At 41.1% G+C, this 17,160-nt stretch overlaps 1 protein-coding gene across 10 annotated transcripts in view; it reads right to left on the reverse strand.

The window, feature by feature from the left end:
* The window catches only part of ENOX1 (ecto-NOX disulfide-thiol exchanger 1), a 585,101-nt gene that overhangs the window by 6,606 nt on the left and 561,335 nt on the right, over positions 1–17,160 (reverse strand). For all 10 annotated transcript variants that reach the window (XM_025364772.1, XM_025364776.1, XM_025364770.1 and 7 more), the window contains 2 exons: positions 16,160–16,262; positions 3,621–3,706 (listed from right to left, as the gene is read on the reverse strand). In XM_025364772.1, coding sequence (XP_025220557.1) covers positions 3,621–3,706; positions 16,160–16,262 — 189 coding nt within the window. The remainder of the gene's footprint in view (positions 1–3,620; positions 3,707–16,159; positions 16,263–17,160) is intronic.

Raw genomic sequence — 17,160 nt, forward strand, 5'->3', positions numbered from 1 at the left:
TGAAAGAAGATAAACAGGAGAGAATTAAAAGGAGCAAAGAATATGGAAGGAAAATGCGGAAGGAAGGAGAGAAGAAAGAGTGAGTAGAAAGGGGAGAACAGAAAGAAATGTTGGCAATGTTAGCTAAAGCATCCCCGAGGGAAGCCACCGGAAGCAGCGTGGACTTTAGGGTACCTTATGTTAAGCATGACTCCCACAGATTTCACCCTTCTTTAACTCCTGGTTCAGAGTATCTTCCCTACCCAGTTTAGCACTTCATTAGTTCATGTCTGATTCTCAAGTCATTTCATAACTAGGTGACAAGCTTGTTGAGAACAGGGTTCTATCTTAGATTTCTTTCGTGTCTTGGCCATCTCCTGTTCTTCTCTGGTCCCTAAGACAGTGCTGGGTACATGAAAAGCAGTGAGTGATCCCGGCATTCATTAGGTGTTCACAGAGGTATGCTATTAGTACAGATGATTTTCCCCTCTCTGGGAAATGTAACACATGCCCATGACCTCTCAAGCTGGTCACAGTGGTGTCGTGCCAGAATAGCAGGCCCTTCTAGATCCTCCAGCCTCTGTGGTCACATTACGCCGAGTCTGGTTTTCAGAACCGAATCTTCCACACCATGGGCCTTGGGAAGAGGCTGCAGGTGTGTAGAGGGGGCAACCAGACATGCTTGGAACACTGGGCCTTCATCTCCTAAAGGATACATAAACAGGGAAGAGCAGACGAACCCTCCTCTTGACTGTAAGAAATATTCATCTGCTAATGCTTCAGTCAAACGTGTCTTCTGGGCTGCTTTGGACAGACAAGAGGTTGGACTTGATGGGCCCTGGGGCTGACACGGGAGATTCTATGTATTGATAGAAACCATTTTCATGATAGGGCTGCCTATTTTAAAGAGTTTGCCTGCTGTGCCCTGGGCAAGATTTTTGACTCAGCAAAGCTGTAGAAGCCATGCCCACCCCCCAGCCCTTACCCTGTCTTCCTCTGAATGAATCTTTCTTTTTCAAGTATTTCTGATACTAGAGAACAGGGTGAATGAGAGTGGGTAATTTAGAAAAGGTCAAGAAGAGAAAAATATGCAAATATCAAGAGCAGGAATAATATTTAACTGGAAGATAGCTTATTATTGGGCTACATGGGTTTTAGGAAGCCATGTGCAATGTACATGCCCAGCATAATTTAAATTAATTTCTTCCATTCCTAGTCATTCTTATGCCCATATGTAGCCTTGGGGGAAATCCTAACAACAGTGACATTACAGGACTGGGTTAAGCCTGCTTTCCCTGTTCTCGTCAGTACAGGGTGGGCATTGGATTTTGCTGTCTGGATTAAAAAGACTATCCTCTCAGCCTCACTGGAATAGAAGGAGCATGTGGTCTGATCCCTGGTGCCCAGCAGTTTTAGAGTTCTTTTTCAATATACTTTCTACCCCAGGCATGAGGAGGAACCTGACAGCTCTAGTGGGCATTTCATTCAGAAGATGGAGGGCTATCTGGGGGTAGGCAGGGGACACCTCGTGTGTTTCCTCTGTAAGGGAAATACTTTCTTCATCTTCTAAAATAAAAGTACCAGTCTGTGATGAGATGCACTTCCCTTGACTGAATCCCATCCAGAAAGGCCCATCAGCTAATGGCCAGGGACCAGGCATGTGAATTCTCTCTCCTCAGAGACTGGTAAGGGAACGTCACAAATCTTACCCGAGCCCTGAGGATAAGACTAGAACAAGAGCTTCCACCATTCCCCGGCCCCCAACCCCAGTCAAAACAAATCAATTCATTACTTATCGATCCCTCCCTGCCCATTCCCAGGAGATGATTTTACACACACACATGCAGGCACACACACTTCGCTGGTGATCATCATAGATTGTCAGCCTGCGATGATGGAGTGGAGGAAACAAAGAGTCCTGAAATTCTTCAATAAACGACAAGTGGATTCTTGGCCATTTCGGCTTCTACTAAAACAACAACTGCTTCTCAACAAAGGCTTCCCACTTGGGACTTCCAGAAAGGGGAGAACAGAAATGTCAACAATACAAGGGAAGGATGGTAGCAACAATAGGATTCATTTCTTGAGGGCTTATTCTTTGCCAAACACATTGGTGCAAGCAGTGTTTTGTTTAATCCTCCAGGCAAAGGTGGCGGTGATATTAAGGAACAATGATACCAGTAAAGGAAACAACAGCAGAGAAATCCTTCAAATCTATATGACAACAAAGGAACACTGTGCAGCAAGTCCTTCTCATTTCATCTGAGTTTAACATGAGTGCTTTCTCTTACTTCCCTGTGCATGTGAGGGGAAACCACAGAGAAACAAATAGATAATTCTTAACCTCCAGAATTTTAAAATTCTCTAACTCCTTTCACCCTGTTTTGTTCTACCCTGTCATGAAAGGCATGGATCTGTATAACTGAAAAGATTCCTCTCAAAGGGGAAGTGTTAGATTTATTGAAGAGGTTAAACACTTTTGGGATCACGTATTGGGAAGATTATTTGAATCAAAATAAGAACACAAGGTAGTCATTTGGTGCATGCTAGCCATTGAAAATTTAGCATGAGGTATCTGTATCTGTTCAGGGACACAGCACTGCAGGCTGCTGGTCTGGTCGTACCAATCCCATGCATTTTGCTGTGCTCTATAGAGGACCTTCTTACTTTTTTCCATTTTCTTTCATGACCAGAAATTTGACAGGCGACTAGCTGGCTTCTCTAGCTTCTCTGTTTTGCTTCTGTGTCCACCCCGCTCCTGGGCTTCCCTAGTATTGGTTAATGATGTTGTTTTATTTTGTCACGGCCCCTCCCATTGTTCACATGAATTTGACACATAAATCACATTCTTTTTGTCTCTTCTTTTTGGGCACACCAATACTGCAGTGGGATAGGAGTACAGCTAATTTGTGGATGGGAAAAGCTGAGTTTCAGGGAGGTGAGGAGTGATGTCTGGCTCTGGATGTGAGCCTGGAGGGGCACAGCTGAGAAGAATTTTGCAGTCACTTTTTTCTACCTAGAGAACAATGCTGGAAAACAGCCATTAATACAGCTTTCTTGAGTCATATCAGATCTTTATGTTATTTGGGATGATTTTTCCTCGATTGTGTGAAGTCTAGAACATGGAATCCTATAATAATATGGTCTGAGGATGATGCCCTATTAGCCACACTCACCTGATTTCACCCTTATTTTGGGAACTTTCAGATGAACCTATATTTTTAGATATCTATATATCTAAATATATATATATAAAATATTTATATATATATTTTATATATTTATATTTATATATTTATATATTTTATATATATTTATATAAAATATATATATTTTATAAATATATATATTTTATAAATATATATATAAAAATATATATATATTTTTAGCTTTCCAAATTAATTTGGCATCTGCTAAAAGTCATTGTCATTTTGGATATCTGCTCTTCTTTTTACAAAGACAAAAGCAAGCAAAAAGAAGACAACAATCTGCCAAAAACTGAGGTCCTTGCAAAAGAAAAGGGCTGATCAACCCCCATAGGCTGCTACAGCCCTAGCGCAGCTCATGCAGAGTCCACCTGCAGCCAGCAGTCAACATGCTAAATTTTAGCAATGAAAGTTCACTCAAGCCAAATAATTTACCTTAGAGTCCAGCTGCTGCATGTATGACCAAAGATATTCTATGTTGGCTCCAAAAGGATGGACGTGAAGAAACGTTGATATGATACCTGAATTAAAAAGGCAAACATTGGAAATTATTCAGAGGCAAATGAGAGTCTCCATTAAATAATGCCATCTAACCCCAGTGACTGTTTTCTCAGGCTGAGTTATGGTCTTGCCATTTCTAGCAGCACTCAACAAGCATTCAATAATAGCACATTCTGAAGGCAGTAAGAGTAACATGGTAAACAGAACACTTGGTCTCCTGGAATGATAGTAATTAGCAAAGCTAGCCTCTGAGATAATATACAGCTGAATAAAGGTATTTCAAAACAAAGACTCCTAGAAGCATTTCAACTACCAATTTTATGCTTGATTTACCAATATAAAATTATAGTTATTGGAAGGATAAAATTATCTTTTCTTTCCCTCAGTGGACTTTGCAGTATGAAAATGGCTCATACAACTGTGTCAGAAATCACACCGCCTCAAATTTTCCTGATAATTACAGTTGCTAGTTATGAAAAGTATTTAATCTATATTTCCCCCAACTGCCATTGAAGGAAGCCCAAATTCTTCCTGAAACATTTGCTATTCTTCCTGGTTGTCGCTCTTGTCTAAAAGGAGCCAGCTCTTTCTCCCCTTCTTGCTGCTGTAATTTACAAGATCATTTTAAAAGGTCTGGGAATGGATGGTTTGGCTGCAGTTTGATTATAAATTATAAGGCTTTTCCATTGTGAAAATCAGCTGTCAACATTGTACTGACAAATGAAAAGTTGGATGTTGATGTCAGGAATGAAGTAAAAAGTCAGCTCCATAGACTGCAGACTGCTTTTTGTTAAGAAGCTGTGCACCTGTTATTCACAATAGCAAAAACATGAAATCAGCTCAGGTGCCCATCAGTGGCGGACTGCATAAAGAAAATGTGGTATGAACCATGGAATACTATGCAGCCATAAAAAAGAATGAAATCATGCGCTTTGCAGCAACATCGATGCACCTGGAGGCCATTATCCTAAGTGAACTAATGCAGAAATAAAACCAAATATTGCATGTTCTTATAAGTGGGAGCTTAAGAGTGGGTACTCATGGACATAAGGAGAACAGTAGACACTGGGAACTGCTAGAGGCGGGAGAGAGGGATGAGGGAAAGGGCTGAGAATCTACCTGTTAGGGATTATGCCATTACCAGGGGGATGAGTTCAGTCATACCCCAAACCTCAGAGTCATGCACTAGACCTCTGTAACAATCCTGCACGTGTACCCCTGGATTCTAAAATAAAAGTTGAAAAAGAAAAAAAAAGAAAAGTTGTCCTCAGACTGATAGTTTTTAGCTTTCTGTTAAACAGGTTTCACAGGTTTCAAGATGAATTAAATCTGAGGATAAGCCTTCATGTTCTGTATTTTGTGAACCTTCATGCTTGGGAGCCAGGGCAGACCCTCACCTGTATGAAATGCCATATGGGTGGGCACAGGTGCACACAGCATTCTTGTACTACGTCATCCTATCTTTGTAGGTGACCTTGGATTGATCTGCCATAGGGTTTCATGGCTCCCTGATGCTATGGGATGAGTGGCAAGTTTTTAAAGAGAAGTTCTCATCCTCAGGCTGAGAACAGAGAACCAAAGGGACTCCCCAAGACCTATCCTCAGAATGCTGCGTTTCCAGGGCTTCTAGAGGTTGACGGTGAGATGGGGAGGTAGAAACAATGCCCACATTTCCCTGTAAAGGTAGAATATCTGTTTTTAAAGACGGACCTGTTCTTCCTGAGATACAAAGAACTACCATTTCATTCTGAGGTTATATTCTTCCTTTTTTCTTGTCGAAATGTCCTTTTTTGAAATAATGGCAATGGTAGAAGGCAATGATAGTACTTAAAAAATATCTTTAAGTGGAAAAATAGCCACTTTTAATGTACTCAGGCAGCATTGTGTTGTCCCCTCCCATTATTTATTTACTTGTATTTTAATTTTAGAGGCCTGGCAGCTACTGCCCTGTGTCTGAAATTCTCAAGTCTGGTGAAGTGGCATTGTAAGTAATTCTATTACTAATAAGAGTTAAAATATAAAAGCTCATGAGTGATTTCTTTCAAAAAATTAGAATATAGTAGAACTATTTAAAAACAATTATTTTCATTTGCATTTCCTTTTTTGTTTTAAAAAATTTTAATTGATATATAATATTTGTACATATTTTTGGGGTACATGGCATATTTTGATACCTGTACACAATGTGTAATGATAAAATCAGGGTAATGTGCAGGGCCATCACCTCAGACATTTATCATTTCTTTGTGTTGAGAACATCCCAAATCTTTTCTTCTAGCTATTCTGAAGTATATGGTAAATTATTGTTAACTGTAATTTCCCTACTGTACTATCAAATACTAGAACTTAGTCCTTCTATTTTTTGAATGAAAGAGTAAGGGCTGAATCACAGTTCATGTAGAGGGAATCCCCTGTTTCAGGATGGTGAGTGGGGCTTTCACTGACCATCCCAGGTCCTATGGCCACTGCTTTCCACAGAGAGCCTCCCACAAGTGATGGCAGGAGAAGGGCAGGGGAGGGAGAAGGAAGAGTCAGCTTTGGCTTTGTGAGCAGGTGAGGGGGTGCTCCTAGCCGGAAGCTTTTTTCTCCTCCTCTATCGTGGGGTTCTCCCAGGGAGGTGAGGGCTGCTGCAAGGTGGGGAGCAGCATTCCTTGGGTGGAAATCCACTTACGCAGCAGGGCTGAGACAGGGAGTGGCAGTGGCACTGCAGACTTTGGAGTGACAAGGGTGTATAAGTCTCCCATGGGGAAAGAGGGCATAAGACTTGAGCAGTCTTAAGTAAACTACCCCAGGCAAATAGATAACAACATTTTTCATATTTAATATCCCCCCTGGCCGGAGAGTCTTCAAAATCTCCTGCATAACCTACAGCCTTTTGTAAATGTCCATGGGTGTATGGTTATCAACATAAATGCCTTTAGCAGGATGAACAGAACAAGTCAGAGGAGGATGGGGTGGGTTGGGGGGAGGTTGATAGCCCTTAGCCTAGGAGATAAAGTGTTGACATGGGTCATTTAGGGACACCAGAAATGGGAGGACCTAGAGTAGCCTCTTTTGTTGCCTCTGTGAAGTTGGCACCCTCTGTGAACACGGATTTGCTCCTCCACTGTCTGCTCTCTCTCACCCCCAATCCTGGGTCTGCAGCCCAAGGAGCTGTGCTCTTGGTCTTTGTGTGTTCTGGTTCCATATCCACAACATAGTACATATTCATAAGAGGTATATGTTGAATGTATTTATTTGCCAGAACTGGCAATCGCCAGTATACTTGTTTAAAAATTCTATTAGTCTATTATTGATAAATGGGAATAAATAAGAACCTTAAACATTTCTACAAGCAGTAACAGATCTTTCAAAAACCAGGTAACTTTGAGGTATTATTCACTGAAAATTCTTATTCTTAACCCGTCCTGTCATGGATTTAGAAGGATGGAGTAACTTGGATGTTTTGAGCAAGGAAAATTTTCACTGAAACTATTTTGCTCATAACTAAGGGGAAAATCAGATTCTAAAATCAGATTAGAAATCCTGACGTGGACTTGAGTATTCTTTTAGGAGGGTATTCAGAACCATCCCTGTGGTAGCTGATATTAAGAAGCCATTAGCTTTTCCTTATAAGAGTTCAGCAGTTGCCACTAGATATATGTAGAGCCAAGGCAGGCAGTCACAAATAGGCTTCCCAAGCTTTTCCTGTGGATGACAACCCAATTATCCAGTGTTGTTAGAGACACAGCAGAAAGGAAAGCATGAGTCATCATCCTCCCCGGTACCTTGCCTCTCCTCAGCCCACCTCCCACTCCTGCATCTGTCCATCCCTGTAGCACCACAGAAGCATCAGTCATGCCACTTGAGAAAATGTTTCTAGGCCCTGTGATTTTGGATCAGGTTCATTTGAGGGGATCTTTCTAAATAAACAAGTAAAGCCTCTTTGCAGCTTTTTTTAAAGGAACTGGGACATTCCCTGCGGATGGAAAAAGGATGGCTGTAACTCAGAAGTTAATGAAAAATACCACAAACCTGGAAAACGGAGACTATTTTATGGTCCTCTGGAATGGACCTAAAGGCTTGTGGTAAAAGGAACACTAAGGAATGGAGGGTGGGGGATTTAGCTGTTACTGAACTGGTGGATCTCCAAGGGCATGGCTCAACAATTGGACTTGCTTGTTTCCATGGAGATGTAGAAGGCCTCCATATTTGAGAATGGGTTTCCAAAAGTGGAAAAAAAACATTTTAAGTGCCTAATTTAAAAAGTTTTTTAAAAGAACAAAGGAGGTTGTCAGTACTATTGGGCTTTTTGCACATCTCAGAATCTTAAAAGAGAAAGTAACTAGCTCTAGATGCCTGTGGCCAACCTCGTTAGGAAGGCCCATTTAAATTGTCTACCCAAAAGCACTCTGAGTTTCTCTCATCAAAACCATCAAGTTTATTTTCATTATTGGGCCTCACTAAGACTAAGGATGCAGTATTTAAATTAACCAAATAGTGCCAGATTTGTACTGCTTCCTCACTTATTTTAATACTTGAAACACTTAGCAGCCAGGAGGTGGCAAGGTGCTAGAGGCACAGCATTGTATAAGATAGGCAAGGGGCTGGTCTGTGGAACTTTTATTCTAGGGGAGCAACACAGACAATAAACACAAAGATGAAAAATAAAAATTTTTTGATAGTGCTTAGCACAATGAAGAACACACATCAGGGAAGAGGACAGGAGAGACAGCAACCTGCAGCTTGCTGGAATGCTACCTTACACAAAGCAATTGATGTGGTTTGGCTATGTCCCCACGCAAATCTCATTGAATTATAGCTCCCATAATTCCCACATGTTGTGGGAGGGACTCGGTGGGAGATAACTGAATCATAGGGGCAGTTTCCCCCATACTGCTCTCATGCTAATGAATAAGTCTCACGAGATCTGATGGTTTTATAAGGGGAAACTTCTTTCACTTGGTTCTCACTTTTCTCTTGTTTGCTGCCATGTAAGATGTGCCTTTTGCCTTCCACCTTCTGCCAGGATTGTGAGGCCTCCCCAGCCCTGTGGAACTATAAGTCCATTAAACCTCTTTTTCTTTATAAAATACCCAGTCTTGGATATATCTTTATCAGCAGCATGAGAATGGACTAACACAGTGATTATGTGAAGGCCTCTCCCTGAGACAGCAGACCTTCTCAAGTGTGAGATGAGAAGGAGCCAGCCATAGAAAGCCTGGGGGAGACCATTCCAGGTACAGGCCACAGATAGTGCAAAGGCCCTGAGGTGGAAGTGAGGTGGCAGAATACACTGGGCTGGAGAGTGGCACGTGTTTAGAGGTAGATGGGGGCCAGATCATGCAGGACCTTGTGTGCCAGGTGAGAGTTTGGATTATATTTAAATTCTAAATATGGCAGGAAACCAAAAGAGTGGTTCTAAGCAGGTGCTTGTCATGATCTGAATTATGTTTTAAAAACTTCCCTCAAGCTGCTGTATGGAGAGTAGAGCAGAGGGGAGCTGGGAGGCTAGTCAGAAGTGTTTGCATGAGACTAGAGTGGTAAGTCGTGATCTGGACTGCAAAGGGAGAAGCAGACTCCAAAGGGAGAGCCAGGGGGCTGGTGTGAGCAGTGAGGCTGGGGAAGAATGAAATATGAGTAAACAATTTTTCACTTGAGCAACTGGGTGGGACTATTTTCTCAGATGAGAATACTGGGGCAGGAGCACATTAGGGCAGGAAAAAGGGGAGTCCGGAGTTCTGTTTTGTCCTCATTAAACTTGAGATGTGCATTAGCATTTAAATGAAGAATATTAAATGGCAGCTGGAGATGGTATACATTTGCAATGGCAACAAAAAGGGATTTGAAGCCAAAGTATTCATTGAGATTACCTAGGTAGAGAAGGGGCCTCAAGACTGAAGCCTGAAGAAGCCCAAAATGTAGAGGTAAGCTGAAGAAAACTCATGAGAGGACTCTGAGAAGAGGGTGTGATCAATAAGAAAGTGTGGCATCATGATGGCGGAGAGAAGGAAGTATTTCCGGAAGATGTGAGTAGTCAACCATGTCAAGTAGCTGCCAGGTGGACAGAGTTGAGAAATTGGTGACATAAAATTCTCTGGTGATGTGGAAAAGAATGGCTTTGGTATGAGGATGCAAGCCAGACTGGAGTAGGCTGGATAGAGAGGGGAGGGAGGGGAGGGAGGGAATGGTGACTGTAAGCATAGTGCGTTGGAGGAATCCTGCTTTGGACAGGGGCAGGAAATGGACTGTTGGTGGAAAGAAGTCATGGTGTCAAGACAGATTTTCCTTCTTGTTTGTTGTAAAGGTATAAGATAGTAGAGTTCATGTTTATATATTGATGCACATGAGCCTCTACTTACATACAAGATCACTAAGGGGCAATGCAGCTTTCCTAATAGTCCTTATATATTAGAGAATTGAGCTGAAAAAGACCATCTAATCAAACCTCCTAATTTTATACAATATGAGGGCTTACACACTTACCACAGTGGTTTGGATAAGTGATTTGCGTTAGATTACCCAGTGGATGAAATGCCTCAATCCACAAATATTTAGGACCCCTCCCACTCCCCCACCACTCAGGGCTGCTTAGAGATCATTAGGTATTATGGTTTCTCCTTTGCATCCTTATGCAAAAGATGGGAGTGGGACAGGTTAGCCCTGATATACTTTAATTATATTGGTTACCCGATGAGAATAAACTATCACTTTGTGCATTCAGTTTGGTCAGCATATTATTATTCTCTTTGAGTGGAATGAGAAATGGAATCTTTCTAGAATATACTTCCCCCTTCCCCCAGGCTGCTTGGAGTTTTTATTCCAAACTCTCTGTATCAGGTTCTAAAGTTCTGGCTGAGATTAGCTTTCTTTACACCCACACTGGTTGATAGTCTCCTAGGAAGCTTCAGAAGACCCTGGGCCCATCAGCTCACTGGGATAGAGCGGCAGCTTGGGCTTTCCGGAGACCTTGGCTCTGCAGATGAACAGCTGTGTCTTTAGACACAGTCACATCTTGCTGGGAATCACCAGAGGCCTGACGGTAAACCAGCCTGAAATAGTCTTGTTTCATGTGGACGCCTATATAAAGGCTCCATGGATGTTGAACTGGAGAATCAGCGGGAAAAAAGCCACGTGAAATCTGGGTCTCCTAGTAAGCCATGAGGGGACAGTTGTCTGTGGGCAGCTGCAGAGTGATGAAGCGCATATGGGAAGTGGAGAAAAAACTGTATGAAACTGATCAAACACTTGTGGTTTGGGCTGATGCTTCTCAGTGCCTTGGGATTCTAAAAAGCTTTAATTTTCCAAAAAAGCAGTTTGTTCCACTTACTTGGTGAGTACAAAACCTGATCTTGTATGGTTGGTTAGTTAGTTTTATTTTGTAATATTTGTCTGTCTTATTTTTTCCATTAAACCCCTCAGACTGTATTTGGGCCTCTTAGTAAGTTATTCCTGGTACCTGAAATGCCCTTAACAACTTCTTTATCCATCCAGTGAAAACCTCTTCATCCTTTAGGACTAGCTCAGCTGTCCTTTCTTCTGACAAGGCATCTGTAACATAAGTAGCCCCTTCTCTGTGTCTCTGATTTTAGTACAAACCACCGTTCATTGTCATTAACTGCGTTCTTTCTCACTATCTGTGAACTTCTTGAGGGAAGATCATCTTTCCACCATCAGCTAACGCATGGGTTAGCATAAACTGGCCAGCGTTTCTCAAAAACATAGTACCAGATATGCGTGCTTTAGTATCCCCTCAGGTGTTAGTATTGCAATGAACAGGATCTCTCTTTTTTTGTTTTTTGACAGGGTCTTACTCTGTCACCCAGGCAGTTGTGCAGTGGTGCTGCTCACAGCTCACTGCAGCCTGATGCTCGTGGGCTCAAGAGATCCTCCGACCTCAGGCCCCCAAGTAGTTGGGATTACAGGTGCATGCCACCATGCCCAGTTAACTTTTCTTTTTAAGAGATGGGAGTCTCACTATATTGCCTAGGCTGGTCTTGAACTCCTGAGCTCAAGTGATCCTCCTGTCTCATCCTCCCAAGGTGGCTAGGATTATAGGCGTGAGCCACCACACCTGTGTGTGGGGCTAAAGATTCTGCCTTTTAAATAGGCTGCCTAGATAATTATTTTGCACGATGAAGACTGATTATTCTTATCGTAGGCTCTTGACAAATGTTTGTTGATTTATTGATATGGACGTTTGTGCCTTGGAAACAAGATTTAGGTCAATGACTCATTCTTTATGGTCAGTAGTTTCCAGAGAGGAACATTCTCCCAAGATTACTTTTCTCAGGTACAGCCTAAATATAGCCTCAACTTTATTCACCGAAATCACCAAAAAGTTATTGCTTGACCTTCTTTAAAAATGTTTTTCCATATTCTATTCAGCTGTTTCTTAATACCCACATTAGGAGGAGCATTCCGCTTCTTGTATAGTCTGGTTTATGTGCATGTGTGAGATGGTGACTGTGATGGAAATGATGTGTATGTCCTGATCTGCAGAGGACTCAGGATATGTAATGAAGTTTGCCCAGTCATTGTCAACCTGAGGACAGTTCTCAGGGGACCAGGGAGGTTTTAGAGAAAAGCTGCTTTGTTACAGTTAAAAGTTGTGGAGAAGTTTTTGACTGTATCTGGATAGTATTTACAATGACTAGCATCAACAGGGTGCCAATCAGAGCTGCTGGGATTGAAATCTATTGTGTTGGAATTATTGTAAAAAGCAAGAGAAGATAGAGTGATATGGACCCAGAGAGTTGTACTCTCAGTTTTCTGCAGAACTATTAGCTTATCAATAAAAAAAATCAGATCCATTTTTCCTTCATAATATCCAGCCAAACACAGCTCCAAAAATTGGCCCCAAACCAAAAGTAATGACTCATTCTATCCCAAACAACTTCAGTGTATGCCAATCCAACATGTAGGCCATATGTGAAATGAACTAGGAGTTCTGGCATAGACATTGAGCAATGTCAAGCTGACCTTATGTGTGGTTACTATAGCATTATGAAACATAAAAGGCTACCCTGCAATGCCCCCATAAAAATGGAATTCTCTAAGGTCCAATTGTATGTCAACCTGTCTCCACAAAAATTGATTACAAAACGAATAACCCAGAAATCACAATAATAAAATATTTTCCAGGGGCCTATCTTTAGTTGAATTGGAAGACCCATTAATTGTCAAGAAGAAAGTCCATCAGAATGGTCGAATTCTAAAATACTCAGGATCCAGATCTGCAAAATTCCAAATAATGTCCGTGAAATCCCACAGATCCTCTCTAATAAGTACCAACTTTATGCCTTGGAATAAAGACTCTAGTTTTATATAATGGTCATGAGAATGTCTGGACAGAATATACCGTTTTGCCCAGTCAAATCAGTGTCACAAATAATTATACGTAACTAGAATTGCTCATTGTTTAGGAAGTTCTAGCCTCCGCTGTATTCTCTCTGTAGATGGAATCCATTTGAAGAGCTTTTTTTCTCACTCCCTTTCTCTTCCAGGGAATGCTTTGTGCCAGTGTGCATTTCTTATATAACATTTATGTGCCCCAAGAGGGCACTGATCATCTGACTATATTGGCATACAGCATACACTGTAAGCATGCAGATGTGATGAAGATTTTGCCACTTAATGTTTCCAAGTTGTGGGAGATTTTCTGCTGTATCCTTGGCCTTCTAGGCTGGCCTAGAGCATGACTATTGTGTCCTCTCTACTGACTTTATTCCAAGGGAAGACTTCAGGGGAATTGCAGAGTATTTATGACTGCTCCAGATGTACCAGAAGGCCAGAGGGCTCCTAGAATCATTCAGTATATGAGAATTCTTCAGTAAAGTGTAGCCCCAGCACCAGAAAATCCTTTTTCTCTATTCTGGTCCAAAGCAGTTTTATCCCTACCACAGTCTGTATCTAGATTCCAGAAGCTTCAGGGGAGCTCTTTATGGACCCAAGAGTCAGGTATCTACAAAGTATGAATGACCAAACTCAATTAGCAGATAGGATCATTTAGTAGCAGGCAGCAACTGCAGCTTTTGGCAGGATCCATTTTGCCAGTCTTGGAAACTCTTCCCCTTTGTGGCATTCTTTTGGAGGATTTTTCTCTCTTTGGAGGATTATCCTCTTTTGGAGGATTATACAAAAGAGTAGAAGCATATAGATGTTTTGGAAGTGGGTTTGGCCAGGAAATCACATCTGTTGTCAAACTGTCATTAAGAAGAATACAATAAAATATCGAGAAAGGTAGCAAGGTAATGGATAACTGAAGGGAAAGTTAAACTCCTAAGTTTATTTTAATCAAACACTTAAGTCTCTGGCCTCCCTTCTACCTAAATATTCTCATATATTGATTCAAAATAAGTGTCACCCCCTGTTTCTCTTTTGCTCTACTCCTAACTTCAAATGCTAATATTGGTAAACTAGTTCAGAAGACCAACAGTGAGGGGAAAAGTCTTGGAAAGTTTAGTGTTGGTTGTGTATGCTTTTTATTGGAGATCCTGACTTACTAATATTTTTCTTTCTAACACACTTGAATTAACTAATTTTATATATTTTTTGTGATACCAAAGACATCAGGCATAGCATGTTACAAATGTAATCTTCCTACTTATTCCCATTAATGTACCGCATATAAAGCACATCATTTAAAAATATTTGAAGTAGCCAACTGAAAAAAGTACATGTATGTGTGCACATATATAAATAAAACCTAATAACTACTTAGAAAACACTGTAAATGAACTGTGTTCTCCAATTAAAACATAAAAGCAGCAGCAATCTCTAGTGAAAGGAAGGAAATAAAGAAAATAGAGATCAGTTCCCATTTTTTTAACCTTCAGTGGACAGAATTATTCCCACTTAAAGAGGGAAAAGTTTACTGCAGATCATTAATTGCTTTGTTCATACCCTAAAAACCTTATAGGGAAAAATCACACCTTGGTCACACTGAGCGACAGAGAAACAGTTGTCAGAGTTAGACTTGTTTTCCACTAGAAGAAAAATCCAGTTACCAACTACATATGGGCTCATTCTGGGTTCCTGGAACTGATAGCACATCAGCATGTCTTCTGAGACTCGTGCATGGCATGTTATTACAGCTGTATATCATCAGAGCAAAAAAAAAAAAAAATTGGTTTTCCTCGGAGTATCTCTAAGTTGATGTCATATTCAATAACCCTGTAGTTGAAAAATCTATATATGATGGATGGACTCTGGACTATCTTTTGAATTTAATTCCTCCTGTGCCAGCTTCTCTAGGCCCTGTTGTACCTGTCATTTTTAGGTGAGCACATGCAGTATTTACAAAATGCAACCAGGGACTAGGCATGGTGGCTCACGCCTGTAATCCCAGCACTTTGGGAGGCCAAGGCGGGGGGATCATCTGAGGTCAGGAGTTTGAGACCAGCCTGGCCAATGTGGCAAAACCCTATCTCTACTAAAAATGCAAAATTAGCTGGGCGTGGTGATGTGCACCTGTAATCCCAGCCACTAGGGAGGCTGAGGCAGGAGAATCATTTGAACCCGGCAGGCAGAGGTGGTGGTGAGCCGAGATCATGCCATTGCACTCCAGCCTGGGTGACACAGAGTGAGGCTCTGTCTCAAAAAAAAAAAAAAAGCAACCAGGCACTATTTCTGCCAGATAACGAACTGCTGAAGAACAATTTGTCTTGCACGTACATTGGCCTCATTCAGTCTTAACCATGCCACCACGGAGCCAGTCTCACCTAGCAACCCCACACTGGGGTCAGTGCCGAGGTGCAGCTTGAATCAGTTCTGTGCATCACAGCATGAGGGTGGTGGCTTCCCCTTCTCTGAATTTGAGGGCTTCAAATACAGCCTTAAACATACAGGCATCTAAGATGGGCTTCCACGCACACTGCCGGCACATCCTCATCAAGAATTCCTCCTTGTGAAAATAAGTACGACATCTGGATCCACTAAGGATGCTTCTTTTGTTCATCCTGGACAAAAGGATCCAAACTTGGACGGGGAAGCCTGGAGCTGACTGTCCTGGATTAGCCTAGCATCAGTACCCTGCACGGCCCTATTTGTCAGCATTGCAGGTCTAGCCTTGGGGGTGACTTTAGGATGTGGCCTCTGCTAAGGGGCTTAGAGTTTAATCTCAGGGTTCAAAGCTGCTGTTGAGCCTGGGGATATGGCTTGGTTTGGAACTAGATGCAACCTGGCCTCCAGTTGGAAGTGGCATGCCCAAAATTTGAAATTCAGATTTGTGACACATGAGATGCAAATTAGTGTCTTCTTGAACTCAGTTTTATGTCTGACAATCAGTTAATATATACAGTTACAGAAAGGCAAAACCCCCATTAGTCTGTATGCCACTAATTTGAAATGTATGTAATATAATCTTGACGAAATTAATCTCACCTTTTACCAGAAGGCAATGTTGTTTAAATTAATAAGTTAATAATGAAAATATTAAGTTAATTACTAACAATTATTTAAGAGAACAGATGAAGACAACAGAATTTCCTTACCTATTAGCAGAGCTTCTTTCTCTGATTTTAAGCCTTGGCTTCTTTTCTCAATATTATTCTCTCGGTCTTGGTTGACTAATGCAACTGTCAACACATTGATTTCCTATAAAGTTAAAAACCAAAAACCATATATAGGTTTATGTAGATTCTGTGCATGTCAATAAAAAACACCAGATCTCTTAAACTCTATAAATGAGGTCATCACTTCTATTTATAACTAAAGATCAAATCTTTTATACAATTGATCTATTTGCCCAACAGTAGAAAAGTAATTATGCAAAGTTAGGCTCCTAGATACTGCTCCCAGCATACCAAGTAATTCTCTGCACAACTGGCAAATTTGGCACAAATTACCATAGATTTTTGTCCATGTTTTCATTAAACTCTGTTCACTAAAACTGTATTTGACTATAACTACTTTAACATGTTTTATTTCAAATACGAATAATCTTTGGGAAAGCATACAGGAAACTGATTTATAATACCATGCTAAAAATTTGTCTGAGTGTGTGGAGAAACAGGGCCTATTGGGGAGCTAAGATAGAACCGTTAGAAGTGTTTTTAAATTGAGTAGGTATGGATCCTCATGAATAAATGCAAGAGGCAGATAAAGCAAAGCTTGGAAAATTCTTTTTTTTTTTTTTTTTGAAAACTAAAAATGAAGAGTTGTACAACAAGCCAATAACATGTGAAACATTGAGGCTGGACTATTTTTAGTTCTTTCTGTGGTCTTTTACATTTAAAAACAGAGATGAAGATTTAACTCATACCATCCTAGACTTTTGATATTAGGACTCAAAATGGAGAGTGACTTAATGGAAAGTCAGATTAAGGATCCGCCTATATGACCTGCATATATGGAATAGTAGAATCCTATTGTTGATTGTGTTTTCATGGAGGCTGGCTCCCAAGATCCCGTTTTTGATTTGTAAGAGCATCTTTCGTCTCTAGTAACCTTTGATGTACAGCCGGCTCCAGACTTAGCTTAGACCACTCCCCAA

This window comes from Theropithecus gelada, chromosome 17 (assembly GCF_003255815.1).
Source record: "Theropithecus gelada isolate Dixy chromosome 17, Tgel_1.0, whole genome shotgun sequence".
Classification (NCBI taxonomy): Eukaryota; Metazoa; Chordata; class Mammalia; order Primates; family Cercopithecidae; genus Theropithecus; species Theropithecus gelada.